The sequence below is a fragment of the Panulirus ornatus genome, chromosome 46 (assembly GCF_036320965.1).
Source record: "Panulirus ornatus isolate Po-2019 chromosome 46, ASM3632096v1, whole genome shotgun sequence".
Lineage (NCBI taxonomy): Eukaryota > Metazoa > Arthropoda > Malacostraca > Decapoda > Palinuridae > Panulirus > Panulirus ornatus.
The window spans coordinates 33,360,843-33,378,012 of record NC_092269.1 but is presented as its reverse complement, the minus strand read 5'-3'; the positions used below and the strand labels follow the sequence as shown (position 1 = coordinate 33,378,012).

The window sequence follows — 17,170 nt, the reverse complement described above, 5'->3', positions numbered from 1 at the left end:
TCTCCTTGGAGTTAACAGTGAATTTTTCCATAACTTTCTATCCAATCCCAATTAGTTTCTATATATAGTACAGTATTCTCAAGTGGGGACATAATATATCAATTCATTCAATAGAAAAAGAAACAAACAGAACAATATCAATTAAACTTTTGAAGATGAGAATAACAAACTATTTTATATTTTGAACTACTGTCACTGTTAAAATCTGTACAGCAGCTTCTGTATGAAGCTTTACTTGCATGCATCTTATCATTACAATATAAAATATACCTATGACTAATATTAGTATGTACCATGAAAAATATTAACAAGAGAAGCAAGTAGAATAATGGAAAAAAAAAAAACCTTGGTTAATTTCGTATATCAATATTCATTTATTGTGGGATTTGTTTTCATGCTTTTATGTTACCTGAAATAATGTATTCATAAAATGAACAAACGAATCTGAAATTATAGTACTGCTGTATGATACTTTCAAATAACTTTGCCTCTAACAAATTCTTGGAATGATTGATAATTATTTCTAATCTCATTCAAGTACCTATTTTCAACGAGAAATTATAAAACTTTTATACAAAATGCATAATGCAGGTACTCCAATCTAACTGAACGGCAAATACTATCTAATCTAAGTATGAAACTCTATAAAATCTATCAGATATATTAAATTTTGCCTAATAATTCACAGGTCCTTGAGCCTTTAACATCAATGGAACCTAGAACTCTTTTGATGATAATTCCAACTTTTTAAATGCTAATGTGTATGAACATTGCATCCATTTTCCATAAAATACCCAATACCTACTAATGTTGTTCTTCAGTTTATATCCTAAAAAAGTTTTTTTTGTTAGTTTGAACACCCTTTATCAAGATAAGTATATATGTTAGAAAAAGCCACTCACAACCAATAAAGGGGGCAACAGCAAAGTGCTAATTTATCTTATCTGACGGCTGGTCTTAATATTACAGCACTGAATTCATCCAAGTACAAGGGGATAACTTACCTGTTCCTCCACCAGGTGACCACCATTTCTTAGATTCTCCAACAAGGCACATATTTTGAATGTCAACTTTGTAATGACGATGGAACCACTTGTTTACACCCCGAACTTTCCACAATGTACTACCCTCATGGATTTTCTGTACTACCTCTTCCATGCTGCGATTACGTATAAGCACTTCTGTTGAAAAGATTAAGATAAATCAATTAATCATAACATTCAATTTTATCACATTTGTAATCATAGATGCCTTTTGGAAAGTCTTATGAATATATGGTGTGGGAGGAATGCTACTAAAGGCAGTGATAAGTTTTTATCTAAAGTATTAATGTGTGTAAGAGTAAGCAGAGAGGAAAGTGAGTAGTCCCAGGTGAAGGTTGTTTATGGATTGCATGGTGAGAGAGGGAAATGCAAGGGTCTTGGAGAGAGGGGTGAGTATGCAGTCTGAAGGAGGTTGGGGTCTAGGAAGTGAATTAGTTGTTGTTGAGAAACTGCTGAAGATGGTGACTGAGTATGAAAATACACATGAAAGGAGAAAATTGAAAGTAAATGTTAATAAAAGCAAAGTATTAGCACAGCAGAGGGATAGGTTTGCTGAGGTGTGAGGTTGAATGAAAAATTTTTTGAGAAGCGAGGTATGAGTTTGAAGAGAAAATTTTGAGGAAGTGAAGTGTTTTAGATACCTGGGAGTGGACATGTCAGTGAATAGAAACATAGAAGCAGAGGTGAGTAATAGGGTGGGTGAAGGGGCAAAGGCAATGGAAGCATCAATGATGTGTAGAAAGAGAAGCTGTCATCCAAGAGGGCAAAAAATGGATATGTAGTAAAGTAGTCCTAAAGATGTATGGATGTGAGTCATGGGCTATACATGAGAATGTGCTCAGGAGGGAAGATGTGTTGAAAATAAAATGTCTGAGGACAATTTGCTGTGAATGAGTTTGCAATAAGAAAAAGCAAGAGAAAGATTTGGTAAAGAGTGTGGTTGAGACAATTGAAGATGGTGTGCTAAAATGGACTGGACATATAAAAAAAAAAAAAAAAGCAGGGAAATGAAACTGGAGATGGAAGGATAGTGTGACAGAATGTTTTGAGCAGTCTGGGCCTTAACATGCAAGAGGGTGAAAGCTGTGCATGGATTAAAGTGCAATGAAGCAATGTCCTGTCAACACACTGAACCAGGGTATATAAAGCAGTCTGGGGAAACCACAGAAAGGTCTGTGGGGCCTGGCTCTGGACAGGTGCTATGGTTTTGGTGCATCACACATAACTGCTATTGTAGAGAATGTATGTGAGCATATGTGGCCTTTATTGTTCTCTTCCTAATACAAATACATGTGAAAGATAAGATTTCTCATTACTGATACAAATGGGATAACTCCTAATTGTGCTGGAATTTAGACATTTAAAGGCTTCATTTTGCTGAGAATGATAGGTAAGACAGAGGTTAGAGTAATGCGAGAAGCAAGAGGGCTTTAATGACTGGGAAGAAGTGTACAAGAAACTTGCAACACTGAGCATCTACGAAAATATAGATTTGAAAGGTATAGAGATAAAATCTTGTTTTTTAAGTACAAAAGTGAAACCTTAATTTGCAATAGTAAGGATGACTTAAAAGCAGATCAAGGGCTGACAGAAAAATCTGAGAAACTTATTGGCAAGTTATGGCGTGCATAAAATTCCAATATGACTATATCCTCTACACAGAAGAGACACAAGGCGAGGCATATAGCACAAAACTATTATACAGCAGCAGAATGAGAGAGATAGCTCTCTTAAGTGAGCAGATCAGAACTTTAGTTAAATAAGAGCATAAAGTTCCTGATCACGCTCATTGAGATGGTATGCCATTAATTCATAACCCAGAAAAAGAAATACATGCTCCCTACTTTGAAAGATTCTTGAATTAATAATTCAATACATAGTTCACCAAAACCATACCAAATAAAGGTTTGTATACCTTTTAACCATAATTTTTGTTGCGTTCTTCACGTTTAAATATTTAGTTACCTAAAATTTTGTCAGTGTAGATGAATGTCCTTGCATAACAGAATTTATTCCAGAAAAATAGGCCAATCTAACTTATCCTATCCTCCAGTCTAACTTATCCTATCCTAACAAACCTCTTCAATCTATCTGAGGAAAACGAAACGTGCAATACCACTGCAAGAACGAAACCTGCAACACCATTACATTTGCAGCACCCCTATATACAGAACATGTCAAAGTGCATTAAAACTACTTTTATTCTTAAGCTGTATAATAACAACAACAACACTCCAAAAGGAACAAAACGATGTGTATGCTTACAATTTCCATCCAAATACCTGTTGATATTTGAACGTTCATACAGCGCGAGGGCACATCTCATCTCCAGACATCCAAACAAACATCAGCTGAGTTGGGTTGCGTCCGAATGTGTTTGTGCAACTTCCCACACGAATGATTCCCCTCCCCCTGTCTCAGTTCTACTCATTCTGACATTAACATCAATTCATCAAAAACATTCGTGGAATAAGAACCCATTTCGTATACACTCGGTTACGTCAACGACATGACTTGGCGCTCAATCTTAAACATGCAAGTCACAAGCATGGGACGGTGTTAGTTGATGCCGCACCCACCAGCCTCCTCCCCAGCGGCCCAGTGTCAAAATAGAATAAATGATGCGGGTTACCAATAAATGTGCCTTCGAAGACAACAAAATAAGAATCTATGGTAAGTTCCAATTAGAATAAATGTCTCAGGTAACATAAGTACAAGTACAGGATAAGGGGTAAATACCCCTAAATGTCATCGTTAGCACAGGAGTTCAATTACCTCAACCTACTCCTTTAATAGGTATGGTCTACCTTGGTCCACACGAAATGGCAATATCACTTTAACTTGTCTTTTTTTTCACATATTTCTCCTTAAACTTACTTAAGTCGTCAAAGATGCCTCACGGAATAATCAATCAATAAACAATTACGTCCTACGACCGGGCCCAAATGTCGATTCATAGTCGCAGTTAAGATAAAAAAAAAAAAAAAAAAGGCGTGTTGCTTTTAACTTTATATTCTATTTCGATCGCGTCCATGGTCTTTGGAGAGAGCGCTTAAAAACCGCATGCAGTTTTGATCACCTTACATGCACGAGGGGCAAAGTAGATAAAGCGACTTGTGTAATATTAATCCATCAACTCAACCTGCTGCTATGCATGGGTATTCTGAGGCTCGACACACAACAGTTTCAATTTCTATGCTGTTGGGCCTTACGACTTAGGGCAGAATAACTCATACAGAAATATCTTCACCGTCTACTTGTATGATATCAATGCAGTTTATGCATTTCATGACCATAAAAACCTTTATTTTAATCTAATTAGAGCAATCCAGATGCACAACGGAAAACAGTGAATATAATATTTTTTAAAAACATTTCTGCATTTTGCCCAGTGGTTAAGGCATAGTCACACCGATATTTATTTCCGATGCTGTGCCAGTTTCACTTCATTTCCTTCAAAAAATTTCAACCCCTCCAAGATCGCGATAAAAACAATCATTAAATACGAGTTTTTAGTGATAAACCCAGCTTGCTTCACAAGAATTCGTACACATTTACGCCAAGATCCAATATTGCATGTGCATACAGCTTTAGGTGTACATGTCACCCATGGTATCATGTAACTGTAATTTGTGCTAATCTTTATTTCCCAGGAAACACAGGCAACTCTGCGGATGTTCCCTGTGAAGACGTTAGTACGCGTAACAGTACAGAAAAAAGAAATGAGGAAATCTATGTTGCTGTTCGGATATAATGAAATTTCACGATCTTTTTTTTTCATTCAGGTATACGGGTACTAACATTCCGTTATAACTTTCAAGATATGCGTGACCAGCAAACACAGATTTTCGTGTAGTGCATCAATCTATTTTTCTGTCCTCTTTGTGGCAACAGACAAGAAAGCTTAGAACTGGTCTTTGGCCAAAGCAGACTGGCGATGACGGAAAACAGCACAGATACCACTGGGCGATCCTCCGGGAAATAGAATCTGTCATTCTCAATGGCCATACTTTTTTTTTTTTCCTTTGTCCAGTTTTAATTTAGAGAACGACAGCAAAAACAGTTGAGAGTAAATGTGAAGAAGAAAAAGGATATTAGGTTCAATAGGGATGAGGAACACGTCAGTTGGGTAGTCAGTTTGAATGGCGAAAACTTGGAGGAAGTGAAGTGCTCCGTGTACCCGAGATTGGACGTGGCAGAGAATGGAACCATGGAAGTGGACGGGGCCTCTGGGAGGAATTTTATCAGAGGACACAAAGTTTCTTTCGGGTCCCCTTCCCTTCTCCATTAGTCATCCTGCTTTTTATTCACTACGGTTTTATGCCATGAGCTGTAAAGCCAAAAAGGGTATGGATGATGAGAGAGGGATGGAATGGAGCCTTCGCTCTGTTGATTTTCTGCATTTGAGGCCTTTTGCTCCTATACTCCCTCCGTGATAAATATAAATATATACAAACAGAAATACTCGGGCCCCCTTTTGGATCCCTGGGCCCGGGTAGGATGTACTCATACACCCCCTCTCGGAGGCCGTGGGAGTCATACAGTGCGTAGGTGGAGTGGGATGGGGGGGAGAGAGAGAGAGAGAGAGAGAGAGAGAGAGAGAGAGAGAGAGAGAGAGAGAGAGAGAGAGAGAGAGAGAGAGAGAGGGGGGGGGGTTCTGGGAGAAGTGAAGATAGAGTTGAGAGAACGTTATCTGGGAGGGAAAAACTGGCATGTGAGGGTAGAGTAGCCCCAAAATATCATTTGGACGCGAGGAATGGGCTATAAATAAGGTTGTGCGGAGGAGCGTGGATGTGATGGAAATGAAATGTTTGAGGGCAAAATGTGGCAAGAGGTGGTTTAATCGGGTAAGTAATGAAAGTAAGAGAAAGGTGGATTAAAAAAAAAAAAAAAATGTGGCAGTGAGCTGAAGAGAGTATGCTGAAATGATTTAGACATGTGGAGAGAATGAGTGAGGAAAGGTTGACAAAAAAGGTGTGTGTCAGAAGCGGAGGGAACAAGGAGAACAGGGAGACCAAACTGGAGATGGAAGGATGGAGTGAAAAAGATTTTGAGCGATCGGGGCCTGAACATTCAAGAGGGTGAAAGGCGTACTCGGGACAAAGTGAATTGGAACGATGTGGTATACTGGGGTCGACGAGCTGTCAATGAAGTGAACCACGACATGTGAATCGTCTGAGGTGAACCAGAAAAGGTCTGCGAAGCTTGAATGTGGATAGGAAGCTATGGTTTCGGTGCATTACACATGACAGTTAGAGGGTGCGGCCTTTCTTCGCCTGTTCCTGGCGCTACCTCTCTTACGTGGAAATCGGCGATGCAGTATAAAAAATTAATATAATATATATATATATATATATATATATATATATATATATATATATATATATATATATACATTTCGGGTGAGGTTTGTATATATGCCCTTACGGATAAATAAGATCATGCAAAATACATAATGCAATAAATTACACTTGCAGAGAGAGGCAGAGCCTACGACCTTGGGTGACTTCTCTTCTTATCGCTTCCCGACAGAATCTATATTCTATTTCTTGCTTAAACAATGTGTTCAAAAGCAGCAAAATTTTATCATCGGTGCGGGTGAAAAGGGTGGAGGATACATAATGAAGAAAACGGGGATATGTAACTGTTTTAAGTGACGGGTTCTTGGACAAACAGAGAGAGCACAGAGGTAACAGCTCTAGGAACAGGTGGAAAAAAAAAAGGCAGAACCGGTCTGATGAGCTGAGCGAGATGAAAAGGAGGAGACAGACAGACAGACGAAGTCATGTTATCATGGTGAGGTGACAGTGATTGATCCTCTCTCCGCCGCTGCTCCCATGGTTGGCCGACACACCGCTCCACCACAGCCTCGCTCGGACACTAGTGGCCTGACATGGCCACACCAACACCTCTCGAGTCATGTGAGCTTAACCCACTACGAAAATCAATGTGCCACGTCGCTACACCTCGACTAATAGGTAATATAAAATTTCCTACTCGTCCCCAGTAAACATGACGCGTTCTGAAGTAAAAGTATCTATAATAATCATAATTAGACTCGCCGACATGGAAATTCCAATTCTGTTCCGTCATAATAAGGTCGTAAAGTTTCCACTTAGGCCACGACGGTACTACCCCTGGGTATGGATGACCTGGTCCCTCTCTCTCTCTCTCTCTTCTGACCTGAACATCAAGTCAGGTCAACTAGTCCGGCCGTAAGACACCCGAGGGATCAACCCCGTAGCATGATCTTGCCCCCGCAGTACATATCAAGAGTGAAGCGATACGTGAAATTCGCATGACCGACCAACTGGCGCGTAAGACAAGTGCTTGTTTCTGCTGACGGACGGAAGAACCCCGCCACATACCAAGGTCAACATAGTTACGGGAAACAAACTTCTACAATAACGCCATTGGGCAGAATTTCCTATGAAATATATGGATGTTTTCTTTCGGTTCTTGACTGAAGTCTCTCTCTCTCTCTCTCTCTCTCTCTCTCTCTCTCTCTCTCTCTCTCTCTCTCTCTCTCTCTCTCTCTCACTGAAATAATGTTGGCTTAATTAATTTGCTTAAAAACTTCGGTGGAAAAAATGTTAACTCTGACAAGACCTAATTTTACAGAACACGATTTACGGGGGTATGCTAATAATAAGCTTCAAACTTTCATGAGTTTTTTTTTTCCTATCTAAGATTCTGGTATGATGTAATACGCTTGGTGCTACCGAACGGAATATTTGGATGTCTCATTAACATCAAAATCTGCAAAACAAATGACCATAAAGGAAGATCATCTGAGCACTTGTTCTTGGTATATATATATATATATATATATATATATATATATATATATATATATATCCACACACACTCTTCGATGTTTCCCACAGAGCGACGTGAAGCCAGGGACACACGATGAAAGGCCTTATTTGCTCCCATCCTGTCAAGCTCTCATGTATACATGCAACCCAACCAAAAAGCCCCTTCCATCTAAAGCCAAGCCCCACAGACCTCTCCGTGTTCCCCCCCCCTCCCCCTTGACCACTCCACACGCCCTGATTCAGACCACAGATAGCGCGCTTCGCAAACCACATCGCTCCTATCCGTCCTACCCCCCCCCCCCCCGACCCTCTCCTGCACGTTCGGGGACCCAACCCCTCCTCACAACTCAAAGCATCTCTCACTCCAGCCTCTCATCTCGCCCTCGGTTTCCACCTGCACCACTCCCCCTCCCCTTTCCTCCTTCTCCCCTCCACTCCACTAGTTCAACTTTTTACCCCTAGTGTCACCCCCCCCCCCACAGTAACATTAGAACTGTATAATCAGTGTGGAACATCTTAACCGGGCAAAAGAAACATACGACCAGCACACACAGGCGAGGGAGAGAAGCAGGGATGGGAAGTGGGAAAGGTAGGGAATGGCGAGGGCAGAGCAGATGGATAGTGACTGGGAGAGTGGGATAGGGGAGGGAAAGAAAGCAACGTGAGGGACGGAAAGGAAAAAAAAGAGGGAGGGAAGGGGCTGGTACAGAGGAGCTGCTTTCGTTGAATCTAAATTAATTTCATAATAACAGCAAAATATTCTCATCGTGAAAGGGATCCGGTGGCAAAAAAGAACTGGAAAGGATGGGGTGGTGGACGTAAACCCACACTCGAATTTGCTTCACTAACTACCTTCAATCATATTCCAACTTTAGGAGACATCAGGTCTCATAAGGAAACATAAAATATACTAAATACCTTAAACATCTTGATATAAATAACAACGCGTGTAAAATAACTAGACCGGGTAGAACATCAACGGGATATATATATATATATATATATATATATATATATATATATATATATATATATATATATATATATATATATATATATCAAACCAGACTACGAACACGGCGGCTCTGAAATAAATTAAATCCTGTTAGGCGAAGACCCCAAAACTATTTCGTGCACGTTCCCAGTGCCTCAAGGTACGTACACCAATTTCCAAGCGTGCAGGCAGCCTTTGTACATGACACATACAAATACAAACACGCGAAGGTCCATGACGAGACTAATCTAATCGGCTAACAATGAGTTTAATTCAAAAGGAGAGAACGGAAACAGCCAATTAAACCAACGAGCAGCGATAAATGAACGGAAACCGACGTGGACTCACTGATCCTCCGACACCCACTAGTCTAATCCAGCGATAAGAACCAAGATATCGGTGGAACTCAGCCTTCAGAGTAGATTAGGTCTAATCTTAAGTACCTCTTCCTGCCTTGTACGTAGACGAAAAGAAGTCCTTGAAATACTATATACAAAGTCTTTTAAATACATGGCAGTGTTTAATTCACCGTAAAAAATAAATAAAGTCTCAAATCATTCGCCAATCTGTAAGGAAATGATAGGCTTTCTGTTAATAATGACAAATTTTTTTTTGAGCCACCCTTGAACATGAGAAGACTCTTGGCCGAAAGTCTCTGGCGGCATCTGACCAAACCCTTTAAGGGTTAGCTCGGAGGCAAGGCCATCATACCTCAAGGGCTGTACCGTCGCACTCAAAAGGTTAAGTATCTCTGACATGCAATTAAATAGGTCGTGTTTTTTAAGGCTCTTTAAGAACTCCTCCACTGCCCGAGCCGCCGCCCCCTCCTTTTTTTTAAGTAACTCCCACACCTTTCAAGTGAGTCTGAGAGCCATCTTGACAGCGAATTATAATCATACATTGTTCTAAGGACTTGCCGACCCCTTCACATTCCTCTATCATTATGATCTCACGATTCCTATCGCATTTTACAGCACAAATTATTCGCGTATATACCGCTCTCATTTATTTTCACTTATCCATATACAGAAAGAAAGTTTTACGTCCATACGAATGAATGCTAAAAAAAAAAAAGATCGTGTTTTTCTGAATGCTCCTAATCAGTGTTCTTTCCAAAGGAAATTCTCTTAGGAATGCACACAGCTCTTCCTCCTGGCTTAGCTTCCTCCTCTTAGCTCGGGGTTCTTAAAACTGGTGCATGCGAACACGAATGCGCTCGAGAGAATAAGACAGCGCATCCCTAACCAAAAGATCTTAATCTAAGTTAACACATTGATTTCAGGTCGTCATGGGACATGGAGGCACCCACCTCACCATTAAGACATGTTTACTTTCTGGGATGTACTTTTGAAAGCGCGAGAAAGTAAAAGTTCTTGCAATGTCTGGATCGAAATACACAAGGAGAAAGTGCGTCTCCCTTAACGAGTATCATCAAACACAACAAGCAAGCAAGACTGACTACAGAGTATGTGAAATCATGGCTTTGAGTAGCCCTCTGTGAAGATATGGATCAAGAAATTTATGAATGTTGTTCACAGCCAAGATTCACACTAAAAATGATCAATAATACAAGATTTTCTATTTTCAAACATCAGGCGTTTTAGATTAAATGCTTCAAACGGTTCTGAACGCCTTGATTAACAATAACACGATCAGCAGAAAAACTGCATTATTTATAGCGTACAATCACATATTTATATCTGTTACGCGGTAAAGCATTGATGACGGTAACGAATCTATTCATTTTTCATTGTGTGTCGGGAAAAAAAAACAACAACAACCCGCTTTCAGTAAAGTGCTCATTAATAACAACAAAAAAAAAAGAAGGCTGAAAATCCTAGCTCTAAACGGTGCTTATTATTTCCTCAAATGGCTGTGTCCTCATTGAATACGACTGTCAGGTACCCAAAATTCCAGCACAGCTTTCATATCTTAACCATTCACACTGGCACGGCAGTGGGAATGCCCAGCATCTTACTAGTCATACGTTGGCTGGGGAGAGAGAGAAAAAAGAAGGCCCGACCGTAAGAGTAAAGGAAGATTTGTTTTCAGACGTCTGTTCTTACATGCTACCTGGCTAATGCGACCAGGTATGATATATATATATATATATATATATATATATATATATATATATATATATATAGTCCAAGGATCTAGATCTAGTACTGTACACGAGTCCTCCACAGTCTGAGCCAGACCTTGAATGAAATACAATAAAAATAAGCCCAGACTAATACATGATCAGCTCACACAGTCATGGATGTACCCATGAAAACCTTCTATGTATCATCCTTAACATCACATCCCAAGCAATTCGCCTTGGCAGTCTTTCAAGTCGCGGCGTTCAGCAATTTTCTAAGTAACTCCTGTGGCGGTCTGGTAAGTCAATTCTTCTGAGAAGCCTTCCCCAGTAACTCCACCACCTCAAGTCTTGAAACTTCTCTGGCAGCCCTCCAAGTAACTCTGGCAGTCCTCCAAGTAACTCTGGCAGTCCTCCAAAATGCCTCGTCAAGCAGTCCTTCCCACAGTTTTCGACTGATTGCACGGAGGCAAGACTTACGAACACTGTGCGACGGAGGGGGGAAGAGAATATCCCACGACTCGAGGAGGAGAATGGCACTTGGCGAACAGGTCAACGGCAACTGTACAGGGAACACTCTAATGTGTACACTGGCTATGGTTTATTTCGACTCGGTGAGGAGTAATTAAGGCCAAGCTGGGATTGCACTCAAGACAACACCTGCGTGGCAACACTGGCGTTGGTATATCCAACTCCTGGCCTAAACGGAAGTGAAGGCTTAAATTTGGGTATAAACATATCTGTATTGGCACGTCCGCACGCGAATCCTCCTGTACACTGACTGACTCAAGATATACGTTCACATACTCGTGCGTGCACATACATGCGTACATTAGGCTAGAACAAACAAAAATGAAATATATCATCGTGGAAGAGAAGAGAGAAAGGAGATATTCAATCATTACCTTCAAGTGTCTGTACAAGTACGGCTATCGACAGTGAAAAGTTCTTCCTGAGATAAAAAGATAAGAGCAACCCGAGATTACACTATATCAAGCAAACAAACATATCAGAGAAATGATGCAGAGACGTGTAAATGAATACTTTAAAACTAGTATATCATTGGCTAAAGGGAATGGGGTAAGTGAAAAAAAAACTCAATACGTTTTAAAAAGTAGTACAATAGCTTAGGTCAGAGAGAGAGAGAGAGAGAGAGAGAGAGAGAGAGAGAGAGAGAGAGAGAGAGATAGAGAGAGAGAGAGAGAGAGAGAGAGAGAGAGAGAGAGAGAGAGAGAGAGAGAGAGAGAGAGAGAGACTGCGGAGTTAAGCTGATAATCTATTGGGCTTCAGGAAGAAGTGTCGTGTGATGATCACCTGGCACACACGCAGTGCCGAGGCGAGTAGGCCGTGCTCGGCGCCATGACCTCCACCTTCCGACATTTCTGGGTCATGCATTCCCACAAGGCCCTACACACACACACACACACACACACACACACACACACACACACACACGAGAGAGAGAGCAGGAAGACGACGGCAACGGAAGACTTACGTTGGTTGATCCGAGAGGCGCAAGCGCACACGAGAGAGTGAGTGAGACACCAGCACAAGTGTGTGTGTGTGTGTGTGTGTGTGTGTGTCAGTGAGCACCAACGAGGAGCAGTGCGAGGGTAGAACGAGACAGACACGCTAGACACTAGAGGAAGCACAGACCGGCGAGGGAAAAGCTGCCCACACATCCGCTCCTGGCTGTCGACCTCAGACCAAACCCCCACTACCCCCTCACGTCTAACCCACCCACCCACTCACCCAACCCTTGTTTGGCTGGCGCGGCCCTTGCTCAGGACACCTGCCCCTCCCAGCTGACCCGCTGACGACATCACGACACCCACACCTCTCAGCGCGTCCCTCCGGCTGGGAGCGGGGAGGGGAAACTGGATGGAAGGACCCGGACAGAGATGTACGATGTGTTTTGTTGAGGAAAAGTGTACAGCCGAGTAGTACACTCACGAATGTACTGTACTGAACATAGGTTCAGATTAAGAGAGGACATATGATCAATAGCAGAGCTTTAAAAATACATCCATCAGTTCGTTAAGTTCAGGAGACAATGCATATGGAACATCGCTAATCAACACCCACAAACGTGAAGACATGTACAACTCATAATACTAAAATGTCGAACTGATAATGGCCCACGTCCGTTTTCTTCTCTGACAATAAACTTTGTGAAACGAACGGTACGAACAAAGAGTCAGCACATTTTCAAAGATGGGTTTTTTTTTTTTTTCACTTCCTCCAAAGTTCGTAAACACTTTCCCCTCGTCTCTCCTTTTTCCCCCTTTCATCAACCTCTCGGTATTTCAATTAAGACCCTGACGTGTACTTTTTGTCCGTGGCTGGAGCCTCCACCTTGAAAAAAAAAAAAAGTGTGTGGGGACGGCACATCCGGAACACTGCCCCATGATGACAACACTTCCTAATAACCTCAAGACTACGGAAACCACCACTTACCCTGCCACCGCCCGCCGCCACCAATGCCATCTTCACCTACACACAACTTCCGACGAACATCAGTACCGCCATCGTAGCCTCTTCGTGACAACAGCGCCAAAGGACGTCGTCACTAAACACCACAAGCGAAGCATGGGAAAAGATATGTATATTTCACCTTCCCCTCCTGCCTCCAGGAATCCCCTTCTGTGGGTCTCCTGCAGCGCTCAGGAAGCCGTCCACGTCTACCGGCTGGACCGCAAGTCATATAATGTCATGCATGATATTGTGTGTGTGTGTGTGTGTGTGTGTGTGTGTGTGTGTGTGTGTGTGTGTGTGACTATTGGGGAAGAGTGCAGATCAACTGACCAATGTGCGCTCAAACACTTCATTATGGTAGGTGAGGGCATAAGGGGTCTTGTGACACGCTGAAAAGGTGCGCGGCATGATGGACAGATGGGGAGTGTCCAGAGCGCAGTCGGGAAATAGTAACTCTTATGTGTCTAGGGAGTGTAGTTTCTGATGGGACTATATCTCTGGTGGGGTGGTGTTTAAGATCAGGTTGGGGGAGGAATTGTTCCGCACTCGTCGTGTTGTTTCGTATGTACATCTTTTGTTATTTCTGTGTTTGATGGGGGAAGGGGTTTTCTGAAGTGTGAAGTAAGACAAGTTTTTCACTTCTACTTGGGGGTAATAGTTGGTCATGGAGTAGTTTGTGATAGAATGTTGTTGAAAAGAACCGAGTGCAGTGCATAAAAAGGCGGGGGTTGTACTGGGAGAATCTTTGTTTCGTGGTGTAGGTGATGTTGTTTGTAGAGGAGACTTAAGGGCTCTAAGCCGTGCCCAAATCTGGTGCCACTAAGTGTTCCGAGCTTAATATGTTTGTTGCCTTGGTGTTGATGTTTTTGGCGTTGAGAACGAGTGTTTATGTGCGTGTCGTACGCACGTCATGCCCAGAATAGTTCAGAGTTTTGGTGAATGGGAGTGATTATATATATATATATATATATATATATATATATATATATATATATATATATATATATATATATATATATATATATCATATCATATCATAAGCACACCTTTCCAACCTTTCGTCTTTCTGTAACGAGACAAGAGCACTGCCTCCGACACTCACTGCCACATCCCAACAAACCCCAACACAACCTTATCCCTCCACATGCACCTACGAATGGACGAGCCGCGCAGACAATAACACCACCAGCATCCAAACCTCCACGCAGACCAACACCACATCCTCACTACCATCACACCAAGGGGATTCACCCTCACTGCCAACATACCCAACATCACCACCAAAACAGAGACAACATCAACATCGCGCCAGTCTACACGCTCACCTCCCGGACGAAACACAACACCCACAGCGCCCCTCCACCTCCCACACACCATAACCACTCCGCAGACAGTTATCACCACAAAAAGCACATAACGTATCCACCTTAAAGACAAGTAGCACCATACACACAATAGCATCAGTGCCTCACACAGAGCAAAACCACCACCAGGAGCGCGCGCATATACACACGCGCGCGCACCCACACATACAACCATACACCATGAGAAGTCCCCCTCCCGCAAGTCACACCGAGTGACGGCCGTGACAAGACAAACAACACGTATCCGTCGTGTGATCAACACCAGGGTTGTCATCCCTACCCGGTACTCATAACACGAGCTACCATTACGGGACTGAACAACAAGCTTCGCCGGGCATCATCTCCAAATACTGTGTCCATACAATATGATCCTAATAAAAAAAAAAAATACATACATATATATATATATATATATATATATATATATATATATATATATATATATATATACTTATTTTCAGCATCTAAAGTCATATCTCTACATATCGCCCATACAATCAGGGTCTACTGTTTACGTAAATAAAAAAAAAATGACCATGTAAAACTGTAAAGCAAACGTTATTCTACATCAACACTTTCCAAGTGCAGCGGAAATTCAAAATGAACTCCGCCTATATCTAAATAAACAGTATTTTCGACATCTGTGAAGTATTTAATGCTACAACCTTGTTTTCGATATCTGTGGAGTATTTAATGCTACAACCTTGAACTATATTATGTGTATGTACGTATGTATATCTTTCTATCTTTCTCTCTCCTCTATACAATACATTATGAACATACAACGCCAGGATGTCTTTTAATGGGCTCTTTGTTGGGCTTGTGGCTGCTCTACTCCACGCCAGAGCTGGAGAAAAAATAATAATAGACTCCTTCGGAACAAGAATGCCCTCAAGGAGACCGTGCTCCTTTTCGTCCATTCACGATGGCGTCTTAGCTTCGTCTCTTCGATGTATATCAACTGATTTATATTTCTCTCTTGTGTCTCCCCTGATGATGTGATTATTACACGAAAGTGCACTTGGCAACTTACCGTGTTTAATTTTCGCCGTGGACTCATAGGAATATATATATATATATATATATATATATATATATATATATATATATATATATATATATATATATATAACATGAAAACAAAGGCTGCATCTTAACCGAGGCATTGCGTCATGCACGGTAAACCCAGCAAGGTGAGACAAAACGTTGTATAAGGTAAACCAAAGCTGAAGGTTAACACGGCCTTCCGTACCAGTCTGGGGAAAGCGTTCAACAGAACACGGCGCTCTAACAAACCTCTACTAACTTCATCACACGATCTTAAGCAAGGCCTATAGGACTAGGTGCTCCCAGGAAGAGACGACTAAAGGCACAGCTGTGTCTGGCAATTTACGATATTCTTGAAAAAACGTTTCGTGAGAATCCCGATCGTAAAGAACGATTTCAAGGGCATTCACGTTGACTAAAACGTTCCGAGGAAAACTCTAACTAGATTCATCAGTTTAAATTTTTTTAGGGGGAAGCTCAATACAAAGAGCGCCTCGACTAATGCAGTGAGGCGGTGGTGGGCCCAGCTGGTGTGGACGGGAAGGGAATAGCGGAGGCACATCCCACACTGGGACACGGGATCACTTGGTTTGGCCACTAAGTGTCCAGCCAAACCTACACAATACATCTGCACCTTCCCCTGTCCAGCCCAGCCCTTCCCTTACCCAACCCACCTAACCAACCAGTACAGATATGACCTACTGCCCACCACGGGAGGGCCATACCAAGTTCCCCACAGCGGCACAAGGGAGTGCCAGCTGACTCGTGACTCACCCAGTACAACACGGGAGGCCCGAGAAGTCCCCCCCAGTGCCACACAGGAAGGCCAGTGAGCTCGCCGCCGCCGCCACCCCCACAGTGCCACATGGGAGTGCCAGCTGACTAGTGTGCGTCATCCAGAGCCCCGTGCGGGGAGGAGGGGTGTGTGTGCCACCTGGCCAGTGGATCATACATGTTGTGAGTACAACTTCCAGCGGTGATACAAGGCAATTAAGGCGACGTGTGGCCGGACCGGATCGGTCGTGAGGCGACGTTGTTGCCCAGGCCGTCACTCACAAGATCATTCTCAATGTCAATCTGCATCATGTGTCCGTGGACACCTGTGAGGTCTCTCGCGACGTCCATGCCGCGCAGCCAAGAGAGGCGAACACAGGTACTTCACTGAAGACTTGGTCGACGAGGGCACTAATGACAAGACGTCACAGATAAGGGTGAGCGTGTGTGTGTGTGTGTGTGTGTGTGTGTGTGTGTGTGTGTGTGTGTACTTCAGCGGAACACCGTCACATGCGGCGAGGGACAGACCCGACGAAACTCATTATGGCGATGAGGTCATGAGTCACCACCCC

General features: G+C 42.4%; 1 protein-coding gene across 15 annotated transcripts in view; it reads right to left on the bottom strand.

The window, feature by feature from the left end:
• LOC139763203 (1-phosphatidylinositol 4,5-bisphosphate phosphodiesterase delta-4-like) overlaps positions 1-17,170 on the bottom strand; it is a 152,831-nt gene that overhangs the window by 49,966 nt on the left and 85,695 nt on the right. For 13 of the 15 annotated variants that reach the window (XM_071688961.1, XM_071688963.1, XM_071688967.1 and 10 more), the window contains one exon: positions 1,005-1,181. In XM_071688961.1, the coding sequence (XP_071545062.1) occupies positions 1,005-1,181 (177 nt within the window). Of the gene's footprint in view, positions 1-1,004; positions 1,182-3,308; positions 3,415-17,170 lie in introns of those variants that run through there. The other 2 variants (XM_071688966.1, XM_071688971.1) reach the window with 2 other exon arrangements.